Source organism: Anser brachyrhynchus (genome assembly GCF_964034855.1).
Source record: "Anser brachyrhynchus genome assembly, chromosome: 1".
Lineage (NCBI taxonomy): Eukaryota > Metazoa > Chordata > Aves > Anseriformes > Anatidae > Anser > Anser brachyrhynchus.
Window position 1 is genome coordinate 14,196,758 of NC_137694.1, and position 16,282 is coordinate 14,213,039.

Genomic DNA, 16,282 nt, shown 5'->3' on the forward strand with positions numbered 1-16,282 from the left:
TGCGCAGAAATAAGTGAAGTGTGTACCTATGGCATTCCCGCTGGGCTGGATGCCAGGTTTTCTGGGTTCCTTTGAAATCTGTCTCCTGTTTTATTGCAGCGCTTCAGACTATCAGCTCTTTCTTCTTCACCCTTTCCGGCTGAAGCAAGGGCTTTTCTCCCTTCACATCTACCGGTGGCGTGGCTGCTGTGGGCTGCAAGAAGGCTGGCGGTGGTCAACCTTTTCCTAAGGACTTTTGGCTTTTGGGGACCCAGTTCGAACTGGCTTTCAGAAAGAGAACATCCAACAGAACCAATTCCAATCTCAAAGCACCCAATATCTATAGTTACATTTCAGAAGCCTGGCCTCAGCGTTCAGTGGTGGACAGGGGCAAGGGTAGCTCTTCAGTCCTTCATGAGCATCCACAAAGAGCCAAGGCAGCCCCTGGGGCCAGTGTGTCTGTCTTTTTGCCTGCCCAGCTGGGCTGGGATGACCTTTATTGCACTCCGATGTTCCACTTTTTATAAATAACTCAAAATTCACTGCATGGGGCGAACTTAAACTAGGCCTTTCTCCCTCTAATATGAGGAGCAGGAATGGCTGCTTTGAATTAGGCCCTTTGGTGTGCAGCCACTGTCTGTGTGAAGGATGACATTTTCCTTCCATCTTATATACACAGATGATACTTTGGTTATGGTTTCTCTGAATGTTTTATATTACAATTTTGCCTTTGACACATGCACCTTTTAGAAGTCACCTCAATCTAATTAGGCCTCTTTTTCTCCTGAGGAGATGAGGGACTGCACTAACTGTGCCCGAATTGCAGGGTTGGCCACCCCTGTGCCACATGCAAGCCAAGCTGGATGAGTGGTGGGGAAGAAGAGCACGGAGGCAGTTCTCAGCCATTGCTGTATATTTTACTCCTTGCAGCGGCAGTACATGAAATTGCTGCTTGCAGAGACTGCCCCTGAAAAATGCAGGTGCAAGGGTGCCAGGCAGGAGCAGGGGAGCTGTGACACCAGCTGGCTGCCAGCTCATCAGGCTCAGCACTCATTCCTGCCTGCGCCAGCCTGCAATTTCAGGCGAGCATAGCTGCTCATCCCAGGGTTGAATTTAGGTCGCCACTTATCTTTGAACATTTTTAATGATTGCCTACCACGTTTGCTAATGATAAATGCTCAACGTGGGGGGAATTTTCAGGCACGCTATTGCTGCGAGCGGCTGGGGCTGAGTAGTGCTGGCGGTTCCCAGCAGCTGCTGAAGAAAGCAGGAGGGAGACGGTAGTCCCCAGAAACACAAGGCTTTGGATGGGACACCAAGAGACCCATGCTCAGATGGTTGAAAGAAAGTGCTCATCATCTGCAGCAGTGCCCTCCGTTGGCTGTGCAGGTCAGAGGAGAATGACTACGGCGGTAGCATCAGCTGGAAGACATCTTTTCTTATGGACAGGGTGGAAACTCTCTTGAACTTAATTACAATGGCTCTACTATTAAACTTACACATGGCATTTATCCAATACTTATCTAAATGATTTTATTCTAGTCCTGCATAACTGTTATTCCTGATTTATACCGGTCCAAGACCTGAATCTCAACCCTTATCTAGTGTGCTGCACAGTAATTTGTCCTAGAATAGCCTGGTTTTGCAAGTGGACATTGTAATGAGAGCTGTTCCCTGTATAATAATTTTGCTTCAGAAACTGATTACTCATGATTCCTATCAGATCTGAATTGCAGATATCTGGGGGAATATAGCACCAGGATATTTCAGATCTAAATTGCCCTACTATCTGTTCTACTACATCTCTTCTAAAGCAGACTTTATGTTATAAATTACTTTATAGATTTGTAAGGCATGGCATAGAATCATTATATACCCTGTAAGTGCTTTAAAATTAATTTGTTCTTGAATGTGTCCATGTATGAATGAATTTGACATAAGCCTTTCAATTTTATGCTCTGCTACAGAAAGTGTACAAAGTAAAAACTGTAAATCAACCTCCACACTTGCTGAAATGACTGCTCAGCTATGAAAAGAGTCTACCCAATATTTAAAGAAGATTTAGATACAAAAATAATAATGTGTGCAAGAGAGCTGCCATACAGCTTTGGAACTTTCCAACCTAAAAATGGTGAGATTTGTAACATGGCATCTACGTGCAGATCCTTCAGGTTTGGGCTGGCTCGCAGAGTGGTAAAGATCATGGGAATACAGTTGAGACCATGATGTCTTGACCACTGTGCTGGTGGAGCTGAAATACTCACCAGCAGCCCTCCTGTGTGTGCAGGTATAGCTCTTGGGCATGGGATGTCACAGAAAGTGGTGGTTTAGATGCACGTGATGTTTAGAGGCATTGAACAGCGTTTAGCAGCATCAGCAGTTCTAATATTTACTTTTATTAATTAAAAGCATCACTGGGGGTCATAACACAATTATTTATGTATTTGGGTCAAATTCAGCAATAGTTGTATCTGAGAAATATTTTCAACCTCTGTGGTTGATTTCCTCTTCCCTGCCAGGTGTACTGGTGATGGTGCAGGATGTGTGGCTCCAGCCTGCCCCATCCCCAGAAGAGAGGAGCCACCACTGCCCAACCTATAGGAGAGCCACAGCTCGTCCATCATGCTGCCAGGAAATATGGGGGAAAGTGCCTGAAATTTCTTCTTTTAATGTGTTTTAATATGGTGTAAAGGGCCTCAGCGGTCATTGCCAACAGGCACAAACCCAGCAGTGCTGTACCCAACCGGAGGCTGCAGCAGGCTGTAGAGTCACTCCCGCACGTGCACCTTCCCTCGTGACTGCTGCACATTTGCACAGTTGGCATAAAAAGTGAAATAGCCACCGCAGGAGAGCTGGAGAACATCTTATTCCAGGTGACCTCTGGATGGATTTGGAGAAATCGCTGGTAAAAGAAAGCTTTGCCTCAAATCCACGCGCCTAGCAGAGTGTGGTTTTGACCTCAGTGAATGTCCTTTCCTTTGAGGACCAGGTCAGGAAAGAAAGGCTGCCTTCTGACTCTTCTGCTTCGTTGTGCCAGGCTTTTTTCCTATACTTTTATAACTCGTCCCTCAAGTCTTGTATTTAGCTGATCTGAAATTTTTAGTATTTCATTTCAGAAAGTTGACAGAAAGCTTCCCTTTTTTCCTGGTTCTGCTGCTGAACCAAAAATAAAATCAATGGCTGCTACAGTTCCAGCAGAGAGATCCTGCACTCACGCTGCAGTGAGTGATACGGGGAGTCTGGGGAGACCTGAGACAAAAGCAACAACTTGAAAGGGAAAGAAACTAAAAGGGACCTGGCCCAACTGCCATAGAGATAAATATTGAAATTCCTGTTGACTGTAGTGATTCAGCAAAGAGATCTTTGTCCTTAATATCACAGGTGAGTTTACTACGTAAGGATAAAACATGTGCCTCAGAAGCAAAACCAAAACATTTGATGCGGGAAAGAACTTCAAGAACAGATTTTAAAAAAATCATACTATGACTATAGCAACACAAAGGGATGAAAAGTGAAGTTGTGTTTAAACACAACTATTAAAGAGCTGCTTAAACAAAAGTATTACTAATACCCGACTCTTTTTTTTTTTTTTAAAGCAGCTTTTTAGGCAGGCAATTATCATTATTCCTAATTATCCTAGTATACAAGTTATATTACTACTGCTATTCATGAATACCTGCATGAAAAATGTTTGGGTTTTTTTTTAGGTGTGGTTTGGTTTTTTTCCAAAGTCAATAGAGAAACCTTTTCTTCAAATTTTTATGTTAAAAACATGGCAGAACTACTATTACCCTTGCCACTCAGCCTTGCTAGAGGCCTCCCCGGGGTAGCTCCAGGATGCCGGCAGGCAGTCAGAGCCTCACACTCCGGTTCCTGCTTTGCTGACAGCTACGTGCTGCCTGCTCTGATGCAGAAACCAAGTCAGGGCTCTTTCTGTCCATCCCTCTGCCAAGCAGTATGTGAGGAAAAAAATGCCTTCTCCTCTCTCCAGGCTCCAGCAATGAAGCTTGGCCTGGCTTTAGAGTGCAGGTCTCCATCCAGCAAAGCTTTTAAACATGTGATTAATCCATTCCCATTTAGTGAAGTGCAGACACAGCTAAATTTTGTCAAGTGTGACCCAGGAGCATATTCCAATTAAGGCATATTGGTAAGTGCTTTGGTGAGCAAGGATGGGCAGCTGATATGGGACACAGAAGGGCAGCAGGGAAGGGGAGACAAGCATCCAGTGGCATTGAGGCAGAGGGGGCTAAGAGGGCTGAGAGTCAGCCTGTGACTCCAAAAAAAACGCTTCTATTTCAGTGCTTTTGATGGCTCCAGTGGCACTTTCTCCATGTGACTTCACTTCTGTGTGCCATTAGAACAGAGTTAATAACAGTGACCCCCTTAACAATGCCTCCCTGAGATTTACCCAAAGAGCACATTGTGGAAGCCGAGCATTAATGAACTTCGGTGAAATTACCTGGTTTTTGTAGTAATGTCCATTATCTCTCCCAAAGCTGTTTGAAGTCCTCATTTCTGACATTGGAAGCACAACTAGGAACTCCCTGGTGTCTTCCAATGCTTCACATGTTGACAGTCGGGATCTGCCCCACCGGGGAAAGGATGTGAAAGGAGATGTGAGTGAGGGTGAAATGCTCAGCACACAGGCTTAGATTAACCCTCCAAACATCACAAGAAGATTTATGGGCAGCCAAGACAAAGCACAGCTCTTCAACTAGCAGCAGGCTGCACATCACATTCATGTGACCCAACATCAACAACACCCACAGCAAAAATGCCAGCTTTGGGGCAAGTTGTTTTAAAGAATAAAGACAACAGCATGGATGGGAAGGAGGATGAGAAAAAAATCAACAGGATAAACAACAACCTGCTTCCAACTGTGGAAAGATCACGGTGGAGGAGGTGCAAGAGGAAGAGATGAGAGGACAATGCCTCTGTTGGAATGGGGAAGTGGAGAGGGAGGAGAGCTGGGCTCAGTCAGAGAGGTGCCGGGGAGAGGGCTGTGTGTGGGAAAGGAAATGTTTCACGGGAGACAGAGGGAGGTGACGAAGGAAAAAGGGGCAAGATTTCATTTTTCTGAAATTACAGAATATATAATGGCTGTGACTGTTCTTAAAGCTGAATTTAAAGGGAAGATGTTTATGGAAATTAAAAGAATTCATGATAATTATCAAGAAAAGAAATGAGAGAGTATAAAAAATAAGGCTGTTGATCAAATCTGAAGCTATGAACAAGTAGTATTATTCTGTTAGGACCAAAGGGCCTCATCCCACTGCCAGATGATGTGAGCTTCTTTTGAGATCAGCTGAAAAGCCTGACACTCAGCACCACGCAGGGCTGAGCCAAATAGAGCAGGGCACTAATTCCCAAATTACGCGCCCAGAGTACTCCCTGATACCCAGGCAGCCTGACACCACGACTGCTACCTGCCTGTGGTACGTGGGCCGGTAATTCACTGGTAGGTTGGTAAAAATGACTCTGATGATCTCCATTTGGAAACCTGTCCTCTGCAAAATGCTTCAAAGGGAAGATTCATCGTAGGAAATGTGCATAACCAAAAAGTGCTGAAGACTTTATTGTTCAAGAAAAATGTGTGAATTGCTGTCATCTAAAATAAGCAGCTAGTGCGGTTTGATGTATGGCAGAAACTTGCTGGATGTTACAAAAATAGCCCCTTGTATTAATCTGACAGGTCTGGCCCCCACAGAGGTCTACAAAGCCTTAGCACTAGCTAATGCCTTCTGATGATGCCTTGCTGAGTCACCACATCACCAGCTCCTGACATAAAGTCTTTGTCTAAATATACACTATGCGCTTCTCTAATTGCTGTTATGTGTAAAATAGGGCATGCGAGGATGCTACAGGTTTCAGTGGCTGAACTGTGATATTTAATTATTAGCAATGAAATCTCAGCCTCATAAAGATTGCCTCCATTAGTGATCCAACAAGGCTTCTAATGTCTTACTGCAAGATGTCTGTGGCTTTAACTCACTCAAATCTTTCATTTTCCATCAATAACAGAATTTCATCTCAAGAAACAAATTAAACAAATACTTTTTATACCAAATATGCTTAACCTAAAGCTTTCTCCCTATTATTTCATAAATGCTTTGAGATTATAGAGGCTCAGCCAGCTTAGTAAAGATGAATTGCATGTGATCCTGAGAATACAACCATTGCATTAGTTATTCTTCCTTTCAGTTGTGTTAGGCTTTTTGTAAATAATCAGCATGCTTAATTAATGGAGACTAATTAAGAAGACATATCAGGGCAAGTTTTACTGTCGTATTAAAACCTGTTCATTGCCATAGGCAAGACATCATCAGTATTTCTAGATGCAAATTATTACCTGTGATGCACATCATGGAGAATTTTACTGTAACCATTAACAAAGTAAGAAGAATATTTTCACTGGATACAAACAGCAATACCCAGGTTTACAACTGCATAACCAAATGCAAAACTTACCCGTGTATATGATATTTGAGAAGAAGGAGATTATAACAAAATTGATTATTTCTTCCTCCAGCTCTAAACTCAAGGATCCCAAAAGACAAATGATTCTCTTTAGGTTTGCTCTAGAGCAAGACTGCTTTACACACTTTCAAATAAAAAGTCAAGTGCTAACATCAGTTATGCCACTGTAAATATGGACTTTCTTTGGTGACTTTAATAGATTTTTCCTAAATTCACAATAGTAACAAAACATTCACCACTGCCCCAAACTGCTGATTTATGTGCCAAATAATAGGGTAGAATAAATGCCACTTAGGGCCAGATCTGGCTACTTTATTCACACAAACAACTGCATTGATTTAAATAGGATCAATCAAGTCAGCAGGATTCTCCCAGGCGATGTCTGCGTTAGCAGGAGGAGCGGCGCTGCAGGGCGAAGCAGCCTGTGCTCGGGGCCCAGAGCCCGCACCGGCGGCGTGGTACAGGGAGGTCGTTATTTCAGCTGAGCTCCTGCCTGGCCCCATGGCTGCCAATTATTGGCTGGAACAAGCACAGTCAATGGGAAATTCACCTCAGAAATGTTCTCCTGATCCCAGCCAAAACATGAGTGCAGGCACATCCCTGGGTGGCCCCGAGCCCAGCAGTATTGCGTGTGTGTTGCAATGGCTTACCTAGGAAAAGCAGTTGGGGACCAGTATTCCCAGTTCACCACCAACTGGCGGGTTGTTCCCATGACTGGACTTGCTCAGGAGATAGTCAGCAGCTGTATACACTTAACCTGCTTAAAAGCCTGTACTCTGCGTGTATTTTGGGGTGCAGACTGATGCAGAAAGTAAGGCTCAGTGAGAGGTACATGCCTCGCTGAAAGATGCCAAGAAGGCACCAAAGGGAGGACAAGAGTTCTACATCTGAGCAAAGAAAAACATTATTAAGCAGTGAAGGACCAGAAATGATTCTTCCTATGGCTAGGTGATGCTTATGTATACATGGAAGGGAAACAGTCCTAATTAAAAGGTTGTCAGGAGCATCTCCTGCTGAGAGAAGTTGTCTGGGGCTGGGAGTGCCCCAGGAGACTTGAAGGGGAAAACTGGCTCCACTTGCATATGTTTTGCTCTAACTGGGTGATAACTAAGCCTTCATCTCCACAGGGATGGCGATCCTCAACCAAGGCTCATGGGACAGGCAATAAGTTCCTTGAGATCCCCTGGGCCTTCTTCACAGCATCTTGGGGGTGGGATTGCACGTCCCTTGGCGGCTGCACAGCCAGCGTGTCCCGGGGGCAGGAACAGGAGCAGGAATGTCCCCAGGTACCCTGGGGAAAGCTCGTGTGTCTGAGGCAAGGCAGAGTACGGGGAGGAGAGAAGTTTTCATCAGTGCATGCTTGAACAGGGTCTTTGGTTTTCCTAGGACTTCTCCGAGGTGTGCCAAATTGTTGTAATGCTGCTGACTTGTAACGACTGCCCCCCAGTCTGCACCAAACAGCCCTGGCTCCACCTGACTGGGATGTGCCAGAGGGAGGCAGGCAGCCAAGTGCAATTACATCCCTACAAATGCCTAACAGTTGCTCTTGAAATGCAGAAGGCGCAAACTAAAATAGGGGGAAAACTAAATTGCTGTCAATATCACTTATTGGCCAAGGTATTTTACCTCACTTTTGTTTTCCCAGCATTATAGAGAAGATAGCTACTTTGCTTTATACATCAGTACTCAGCCAATGTGCATGTCCTTCAACATCTCTGTTCCATCTTTCGTTGCCTAAATAAAGGTAGGAGGCAAGCCAGTTCCTTCTTTTAGGAGACTGTCCAGTGCCAGTGCACGTGTAGTCACAGCTTCCAAGAAAGATAGAAATACAGCAATTTTTTTTAATTTTTTTTTTAATCTTACCGCTTACTGTGAAGCTTTAGAAAAGTTAATATTTTGATTGGTTTCACCAGGAACATGTCAGTAGTTTAATCAATGCATTTAGATACCTCCAGCTACTGTGTCTAATTTTACTGGTGCATTTTACATTTCTTCTACATTAGTCCCAGCAAGAAAATACATCTGATGCTATTTTGGCTACTTGTGGTTTATACGTCAACTTCACTTCTGAATTCTTAAATTATTTTCCAAACAGTTTTTAGGTGATAGTGGAACCATTGATCTGTATTCTTAGTTAAGAAACGATTGCTTTAAGATATAAATTCTATTTTAACATCTCCTTTGAGGCTTCTCTTCAGCAGCAGAAATTTAGCCCAATTGATTGCTCTGCCGCTCCCACAGGAGAGACTCTTCTCCTTCTTCCATGGTTGTTAGAGATTTTTAGCTGTTCAACAGTGTCATATTTAGATGTCCAAACACACATTTTTCTCTTGATATAAATCCTTCAGCTTCTGGGTGACCTTTTGTACCTTTCCTGATCAGACACAGAAGGTTTATGCACTTACGTAAAGTACCATAAACTCACAATAAATTGTGTGAGTAGGTGATAGAAGATACAGTCTTCTGAGGTCTGAAGTATCTTCAGGTTCCCCTGGGCTTCCTTGGGGCACCAAAGGTATAGGATCTCACTGGAGCAGACTTCCATGGGTGCATAATTAAAAACATAAACCACAGCCGCCCTTCAGATCTAAGCAATTAGGACGTCTTGTGCATATAAGGATTTGGTAGCCTGGGTTCTTTCAGATGGTACCAATGTTTTTGGAAGTATGATCAAAAATCATGAGCAATGTATCATCAAGATTCAGATATAGTATTTTATTACTCTTATATCTCATCTAGAAGAAATACTTCTGTAGATCTTTATTTACTGAGATGGTAACTAACATGGTTTTATTTTTAATCTAAATCATTGTTCTGATTTGTGCATTTTTATTATTATTTTACACTTTTATTCAACTATTTTTGAAGAAGCAGGGTTAACGTAGTGCTTAAAGTTGTCCACTGATCAAAAGATGTTACCAAGATTTTTGATTCTGTAATGACAGATTTAAAAAAAAAAAAAAAAAGGCAAGACTTTTTTAGATTACTTTGATTTTTTTATGTATTTGTTTATGTTCTGTCACTATTTGTTCTCTGTTAATCCTAGTTTTTTCATCCACCTCCTTAATAACCTACTGAATCACTCCTGGCTTTCAGAAGGTTCCCTGTCTGGATAAACTGAGACAGAAATCCAAACAATTCACACTCTCTACACTGTAGCAAATAATGAGATTTATTATAAATTATACTACAATGTGTGAAATCTCATTTGATTATACCTTAACTATTCTGTTTTTCCCTCCCTACCTCACAGATGATGGAAATGCTTAAAACAAGTTAAGGTAGTGTGACACAGACTAATGTAAGTGTGAGCATGGCATCCAGGGGACAAGCTGTGAAGTGTTTGCGCGCTTCTGCCAAAATACATTGCATGGCTTTCTGCTGTTGTCTTGTGTTTCTGATGTTAGGCAGCATGTTCAGCAACATGTAAGTGTTCCATTTGATTTTTATATTCCCAGCTTTGGTTTTGTACAGTCTTAATAATTTGCCTTTTTCAGTAGCTTGTGGCAACTGCTTAGTGGCAAATCTGCAAGCTGTGTATGTTATTTTGAGTAGCGTTAAGAAGCCCCTACAAGGATCAGGGCTGCGTTGGATATGGCTCCTCAGAAACCTGCTGTAGAATTATTTAAGTCTGAAATTCAAATGGATCAGAAACAGTATCGACACTTCTCCTGTGCTTGTTGCTAAAAAGCAGCAGCTCCCCGTTTGCCTTTTCCAAAATTTAAGCCTGATACTTGTGCATCTGGCTGCTGCGTACAGCTCTGCTATGCACATCTGGGCCTTCGCCATGTGAATGCCTTTTCACCACTCTTCTGTTGTACAACATCTTACTTCATGTGACAGATGCCACGTTGGAATTAAAAATGCTATGTTTTCACAGTACGCTGTTAAAAAAAGACTACTATGAACAGAGAGAAATTATGGGTGCCCCATCCCTGGAAGTGCTCGAGGCCAGGCTGGATGGGGCTTTGGGCAACCTGGTCTGGTGGGAGGTGTCCCTGCCCATGGCAGGGGGTTGGAACTGGGTGGTCTTTAAGGTCCCTTCCAACCCAAACCACGCTGTGATTCTGTGATTCTAAAGATGATATGATCCTGTGTTTACGTATTTATTTAATCTTACTGTTTATAACATTTATGAAGGTGACACCAATCGTAGTATCTTGAAACATATTTATCCACACGGGTGTCCTGGTGCTGTCTGATATTGAGAGGAAGAGCTCAGTTATTCCCTGCCTGGGTTCTGTTTGCCTGGGATTGCCACTCGTGTTTTAAGTGCACTGTATTTTTTTATCACGATCAAATATTGACCAGGTTGCCCCACAAAGTAGTGTCATCTCACTCCTGGAGATTCTCAGAACTTGACTGGACGTGGCCCTGAGCAACCTGCTCTAGTTGGATCTTCTTTGAACAGGAGATTGGACTGGATTGTCCTCCAGAAGTCCTTTCCTACTTAAATTTTTCAATGATTCTACAATTGCATGACTGCGTTGGTGAAGAGTAGAGTAAAGCTACCAAATAATTTTCACTGTGCTTTAAGTTATCATTTGAAGCCAGATCACCAGAGGTCAATGCACCAGTCACTGTTCCACTTTTCTGAATAATAAAATGCTAGTTTTTACTCTCAGTATAACCACTTCAGATACTTGCAACCAAGCTACACGTAAAAATATTTGTTGTGTTTTCTTATCATGCCACGAAAACATCACTCTGTTGTACGCTATACATGTAATATGTATGGAGTTACAGCAGCTTTTGCGTAGGAGCAGAATGACTTATCAGAAGCATATCTACTTGCAAGTTATTGGAGCTATGCCAACTGACACTGACAGCTGTCTACGTGATGTTTTTACAGTTTTTCTCAATTTTGCCATGTAAGATCCCTACCTCTGTTCTTTAAGACACTAATGATTAATGCCAGAGCTGAGAAAATCCACCTGGTGAGCAAGGTCACCTTCTCTATTGTCAGTAACAAAGGAAAACACCAGGCTAACAAGGCTAAGGAAGTCCTAATTAACATCAGTGGTGAACTAAAAGCTACGGGAAAATAGAGCAGGCAAATTAAGACTCTACAGAGGTAAAATTATTTTTTGAAACCATTGCAAAAGAAGCCTGGAAGCTGTATTTTCAAATACGGTTAATGCTGGGGATGGGTTGCAGAAAAGCAAGGAATCAATAGCAGTTTTGTGATTTCAGCGCCTCCCTCTCCCAGGTGAGCTCCTGCAAGCAGTCAGAGTCTCTGAGACTCAGCCGAGGCCCCGAGGCAGGAGCGCTGTAGACCCTTGTTACTACCTGCCAAAAAGTCACCGTGCTCCTTCTTCAGTTCTTCAAGTCTTGCTGCACTGTGCCACAATGACAGGAAATAGTCCATCCTCCTTAAAGCACCTAGTTAAGCATCTTTGCTCTCATTTTCTTCTCTAATCTATTCTTGGTCCAAAACTCAGATTACCCAAACTGGGCTAATTCCCCCCGGTTGCCACCTCCCTCCTCTCAGCTCTGAGAGCTAAGCACAGAAACAATTCCCTAAAGGTACTGTGAGCTACCACTGTTGGGGAGACTTTAGGACAAATCAGTCAAACTTGGCAGAGGTGACATTAGTGCGATTAGACTGCCTTGGGACAAGGAGCAGTCTGCGTGACCTCCTTAAGTCCTCTCCTGCTGCGTTTTTGCATGATCCTGTTATTTTAAATGATGTTAACAACTGCAGCCACAAAATTTAATCACCATTTTAAATGGTGTGCACATTAAGTGCCTGACACCAGGACACAAATTCATCAGCAGGAGAGGGCGGACCTGCAGAACCACCGCAGGCTGTTGGATGTCACCGTCTCACCTGCGTGCATTCACACGTGGGTGCAAGTCCACCACACACTGCTTCTGCCTCTCAGCATGAAAAAAGGACAATGCCACGTAGCCAGCCAGCTTCAGCAATTTCCACAGAGCCAGCCGTCATGTCCAAAGGCCATCTGCTGAGCCTTTGTGCAAAGCCATTAATTTGTTAATTACTGTTCTTGAGAACAAGGAGTATAAGCTATCTGCACATAGTGCCTGGGTGAAAACCTTGTGGTAAACAGGCTTATAGTGACCAGTGTATCTCCCTTTTTTTGGTGTTTTCAGCTTAGAATCCCCAAGTCCCACTGGGTTGTGCTCTCTGCAAACCTGGTTGTCTTGGCTGGTTTCCTCTTCAAGCACCAGAGCGTCCATCCTTCACCAAGTGCTCAACACAGCCACCTTCTCCAGTTATATCATCCTGAGCAAATGACAGGAGTAGATTTTCTTTATTGCCTACAACACAGTTTTACCCCTCACGTGAAGGCTAGCTCCTCAAAAAGTCATTCCCAGACTGCCATCGTCCATCAGAATGGCCCCACACAATTTCATTCAACCTTTGGCCGTAGGCAGCTCTGACCATGTCAGGTTAGGACCATGTCTGGTTTTCAGCATCCCCCCCATGTGGCTTCTCTCCACAGTCTTTCAGTAACACTAACACATGTCTTGGGATTTCCCACAACACTTCCCAGGCTTCCCAGGCAGGGTCACATCTCCTCGCAGTGAATCTGTTAACACCACTGCTGCCTTTCCCAACAGCAACACTGAGCAATAGCCAGTGCTCTCCAAAATGATCAGGCTGCCCTGCTCTCTTCCTACTGCTTGGTTTCCTCTGTTCCATGTGCTTAGATATTCTCTGCAGCATGGAGCTAGGCTTGCCCCAAGCAGGTTATTTCTTGTGTCATGCCCTAACCCTGGCAGTCCTTTCCTAGTTCATATTTATGCTGGTCGCTGCCAGCAAGGTCTCCCGTCCTCACAGGTCTTCTGTCCCAAAATTTCCACTTGACCCATCCTGTCATGTTCACTCAAGCTGCTGCCGCCATGCCACCTTTGGAGCTCTGGGATCCATCCACAAAAACAAAAACAAACCAAAACGAAACAAAAAGTAACACACCATGCCCTGATCTGCCTTTTTCAGCCATGTGCTGCACCCTCCAGCATTGCTAGTTTTGTATGAGCTCAAAGTCTTGTTACTCAGGGAGTAAACAAGAGTACATGAGTACTGCTGGAACAGTGCACAGGCACAGCTCCCCTTTTTCTGATGCTCATATTCCTCACAATTTAAAAGAATGCTGCTCTTTAAGAGGAAGCAAAACTAGGCTCTACGCATTCGTTTTTGAAAGCTGTTGCGCGTAAAGCAAGCAGCGCAGTCCTGGACAGTGCCTGTAGCATATTAATATGGCTTCAAGGGACCTGAAAGAGCTTTACATAAATGGGGATGAGAGAAAGGCTGGACACAGCCCAGCAAAGCACATTCTTTCCTGGAAGGGCGTAAGGAGCCCTAGCGAATTCAGCAGGATGATCCATGGGCTGAGAGCTGTGCTCCCATCTAAGTGGTTTGCTGGCTGAGCGCCACAGACCAGCTTGCTCCCAAAAGCCCATGGGACAGCTGGGAAAGCAAAATCTGCCCAGTGGAATACCAACACCTCCCTTGCCCAAAGGCTTATCCTGCTTCCTGATGTGTGTACATTGCAGGGTCTTTATCAATGACGGTGTAAAGCTCAGCTGACCTCAAACCTTCCTTCCCACAGCAGAGCAAATCTGTAATTAGGTCTGCCCAACCTTTCTGCATCATTAATCCCCAAAATACCAACCTTTTCCTATGGCCAATGGCCACAAGACAGACCATTATGATTTGAAGCAGGGCAAAGATCTTGGTGTAGTTCATAGACAGGGGCAGGGCCCTGTCCCACACTCACCATGGAAGAAGCTTGGCTGGTCAACCCAACATGGTCTGGCTGTGCTAGTGTCTGCACCCCAAAGCCTGTCTTGCCACGGGGTCTCCTATGTCAGGTGGACACTGCCAGTCCTGCTGGAACCATGGTTCATGGGAACCAGGGCTGAAACACTCACCATATGTGGCCAGATGACAGAAGTTATCTGCTGTCACAGGCGTTGCATTTGCTGTGTATCGTTGGCTTGAAAACCCCTCCTTCCTAATAGTGAGTGATGTCCCCTCTCTGCATTGGGACTACCCAAAGAATTTGACAGGCAAGAGGCAAAGAAACCTTGACAGAGCATTAGCATCTTATCAAGCTGGCAATATATTAACCTGGCAAGTTATTATACATGAGGTAGGCTACAAGTGGATAATACTGTTGTACACACTGTTTTACCTGTCTTCCTGACAAATGGCTATTTTGAATTTCCTAGCTGTCCTGTGGGCTCATCTTTAAGAGCATTTTTTTAATCTTAAAATATATATTTCCTTAATGCCTTAATGGCAATCATGCTAGCTCCATGAGACCTGAAGTGCTCCTCTTCTTAATCACAGCACTTTTAGAAGAAAATGATCCTCTGAAAGACTAGAAACAGAAACTCTATACTGCTGCCGATGGAACAGGGTGTTCTTTTCCCTTTCCAGACTTCTCTTCCATATCAAAATGTTCACTGGAAACCATACTTTCTGCTGTCGAGAACCATCTTCAGCAGACTTGGAGTGGCGTAAATTGTAATTAAAGGGTTATTCCCACCTCTAACCTCTGTGATGCATCTACAAAAATTGCAGAATGCAAGAATATTCCCTGCTCGATGAGATCTGTCGGTGAATTTGGTCCTCGCTAGGTGGAAACGTGGATGAAGGCAAGGAGAAGATATACCTCTGTAGCTCCTCCCTTCATCAACCAGTGAGAAAAGGCAGCACTTTTATTTTTTTTTCATTTTGATATTGGCACCGGACACACAGAGCACCACCATCTGGATGCCAAAGAAATGCAGAAAAAAGTAATTTCACTGAAATGAAGACATACAACTATCTTCAGCCTGTTATATACTAAGGGGAGTGCAGTCGTTCTCCAGAATGCCTGAAGCCAGTTCTGAAAGCAGAGCTCATATATTCTCAGAGGTGCTTGAGCTCAGATCAGCTTTGAGGGGGAGAAAATATTGCTTCCATCCAGTTCGTGCCAGAGGAGATCTCAACAAGTAAATCAAAGGACACTAGAGACAAATCTTTGATAAAAGCATATCAAAACTTTGCTTAATTTGTTTGCACTGCTGTTGTAAAGCAGACTCACTGGAGACAATATGATCTACAAATGGAATTTGTTACTAAATCAGGACATGACTTACAGGAAGGATAAGTAATGATTTCATCTAAGTCATTACATCTCCCTATCAATAGCACATCTCTGTAGGGAGTGCACTCACCCCTGGCTGAATATTTTATATGATCTCTGTAGGACAAACCTGAGAGGCCTGACTTCAGGCCATGATAAACCCAACCATCCAAAAATCAGTGGGTCAGATGGTCCCTGGTAGAGAGAAGACGCGCACAATGTGTACAATCAGTTGTATGTGCAATATCCAGCACATAACCCCTTCAGTCTGTAAAATTTGCTTCTGCCCAGACACATGAGAAAGTAGCACTTGCTAAGAGAGCAGAGAAAGGATGTGGGTCCCCTGTTTACGTGCATGCTCATGGGCCCTGCAATGTCCAACTCTGACTCGTCCTAGGCACGTGCCCATGGGATTGGTGAGCACTGCAGGATGGACCAAGTGAGTACACTTCACATGGTGCATGGATCCGCACAGGTGCACCTCTGACCTGCTAAACTTTTGGGGCAAACATCCAAAATCCTCAAATGCTGCTGAGTCAACATTTCTGAACAGAGAAAGAGTACATGTACATGGTGGGGCTACAGCGGGTTAAAAATGTGGATGTTGGATAGCTTTTCAGAGATACCACTAAAAAATCTTCCAGCCTGACTTCTCCCTGTACACCCCATTTCTGTCCTTCATGCCGTCAAAGTCTATTTTGTGCTCTTCTTCCTTCACCTCTTTT

General features: G+C 43.8%; 1 protein-coding gene across 5 annotated transcripts in view; it reads left to right on the plus strand.

Annotated features, from left to right (window-relative positions):
* Positions 1-16,282, plus strand: part of LHFPL3 (LHFPL tetraspan subfamily member 3) — a 258,805-nt gene that overhangs the window by 213,518 nt on the left and 29,005 nt on the right. Inside the window, exon 5 of one of the 5 annotated variants that reach the window (XM_080575379.1) lies at positions 9,710-9,736. The exons of 1 other annotated variant lie outside the window; for it this stretch is intronic. Coding sequence is in view for 3 of the 4 variants with exons in the window: in XM_080575377.1 (XP_080431503.1) it covers positions 100-229 (130 nt within the window). In the remaining variant the exon portion in view is untranslated. Of the gene's footprint in view, positions 1-99; positions 4,550-9,709; positions 9,758-16,282 lie in introns of those variants that run through there. 3 more of the 5 variants (XM_080575377.1, XM_080575385.1, XM_080575384.1) reach the window with 3 other exon arrangements.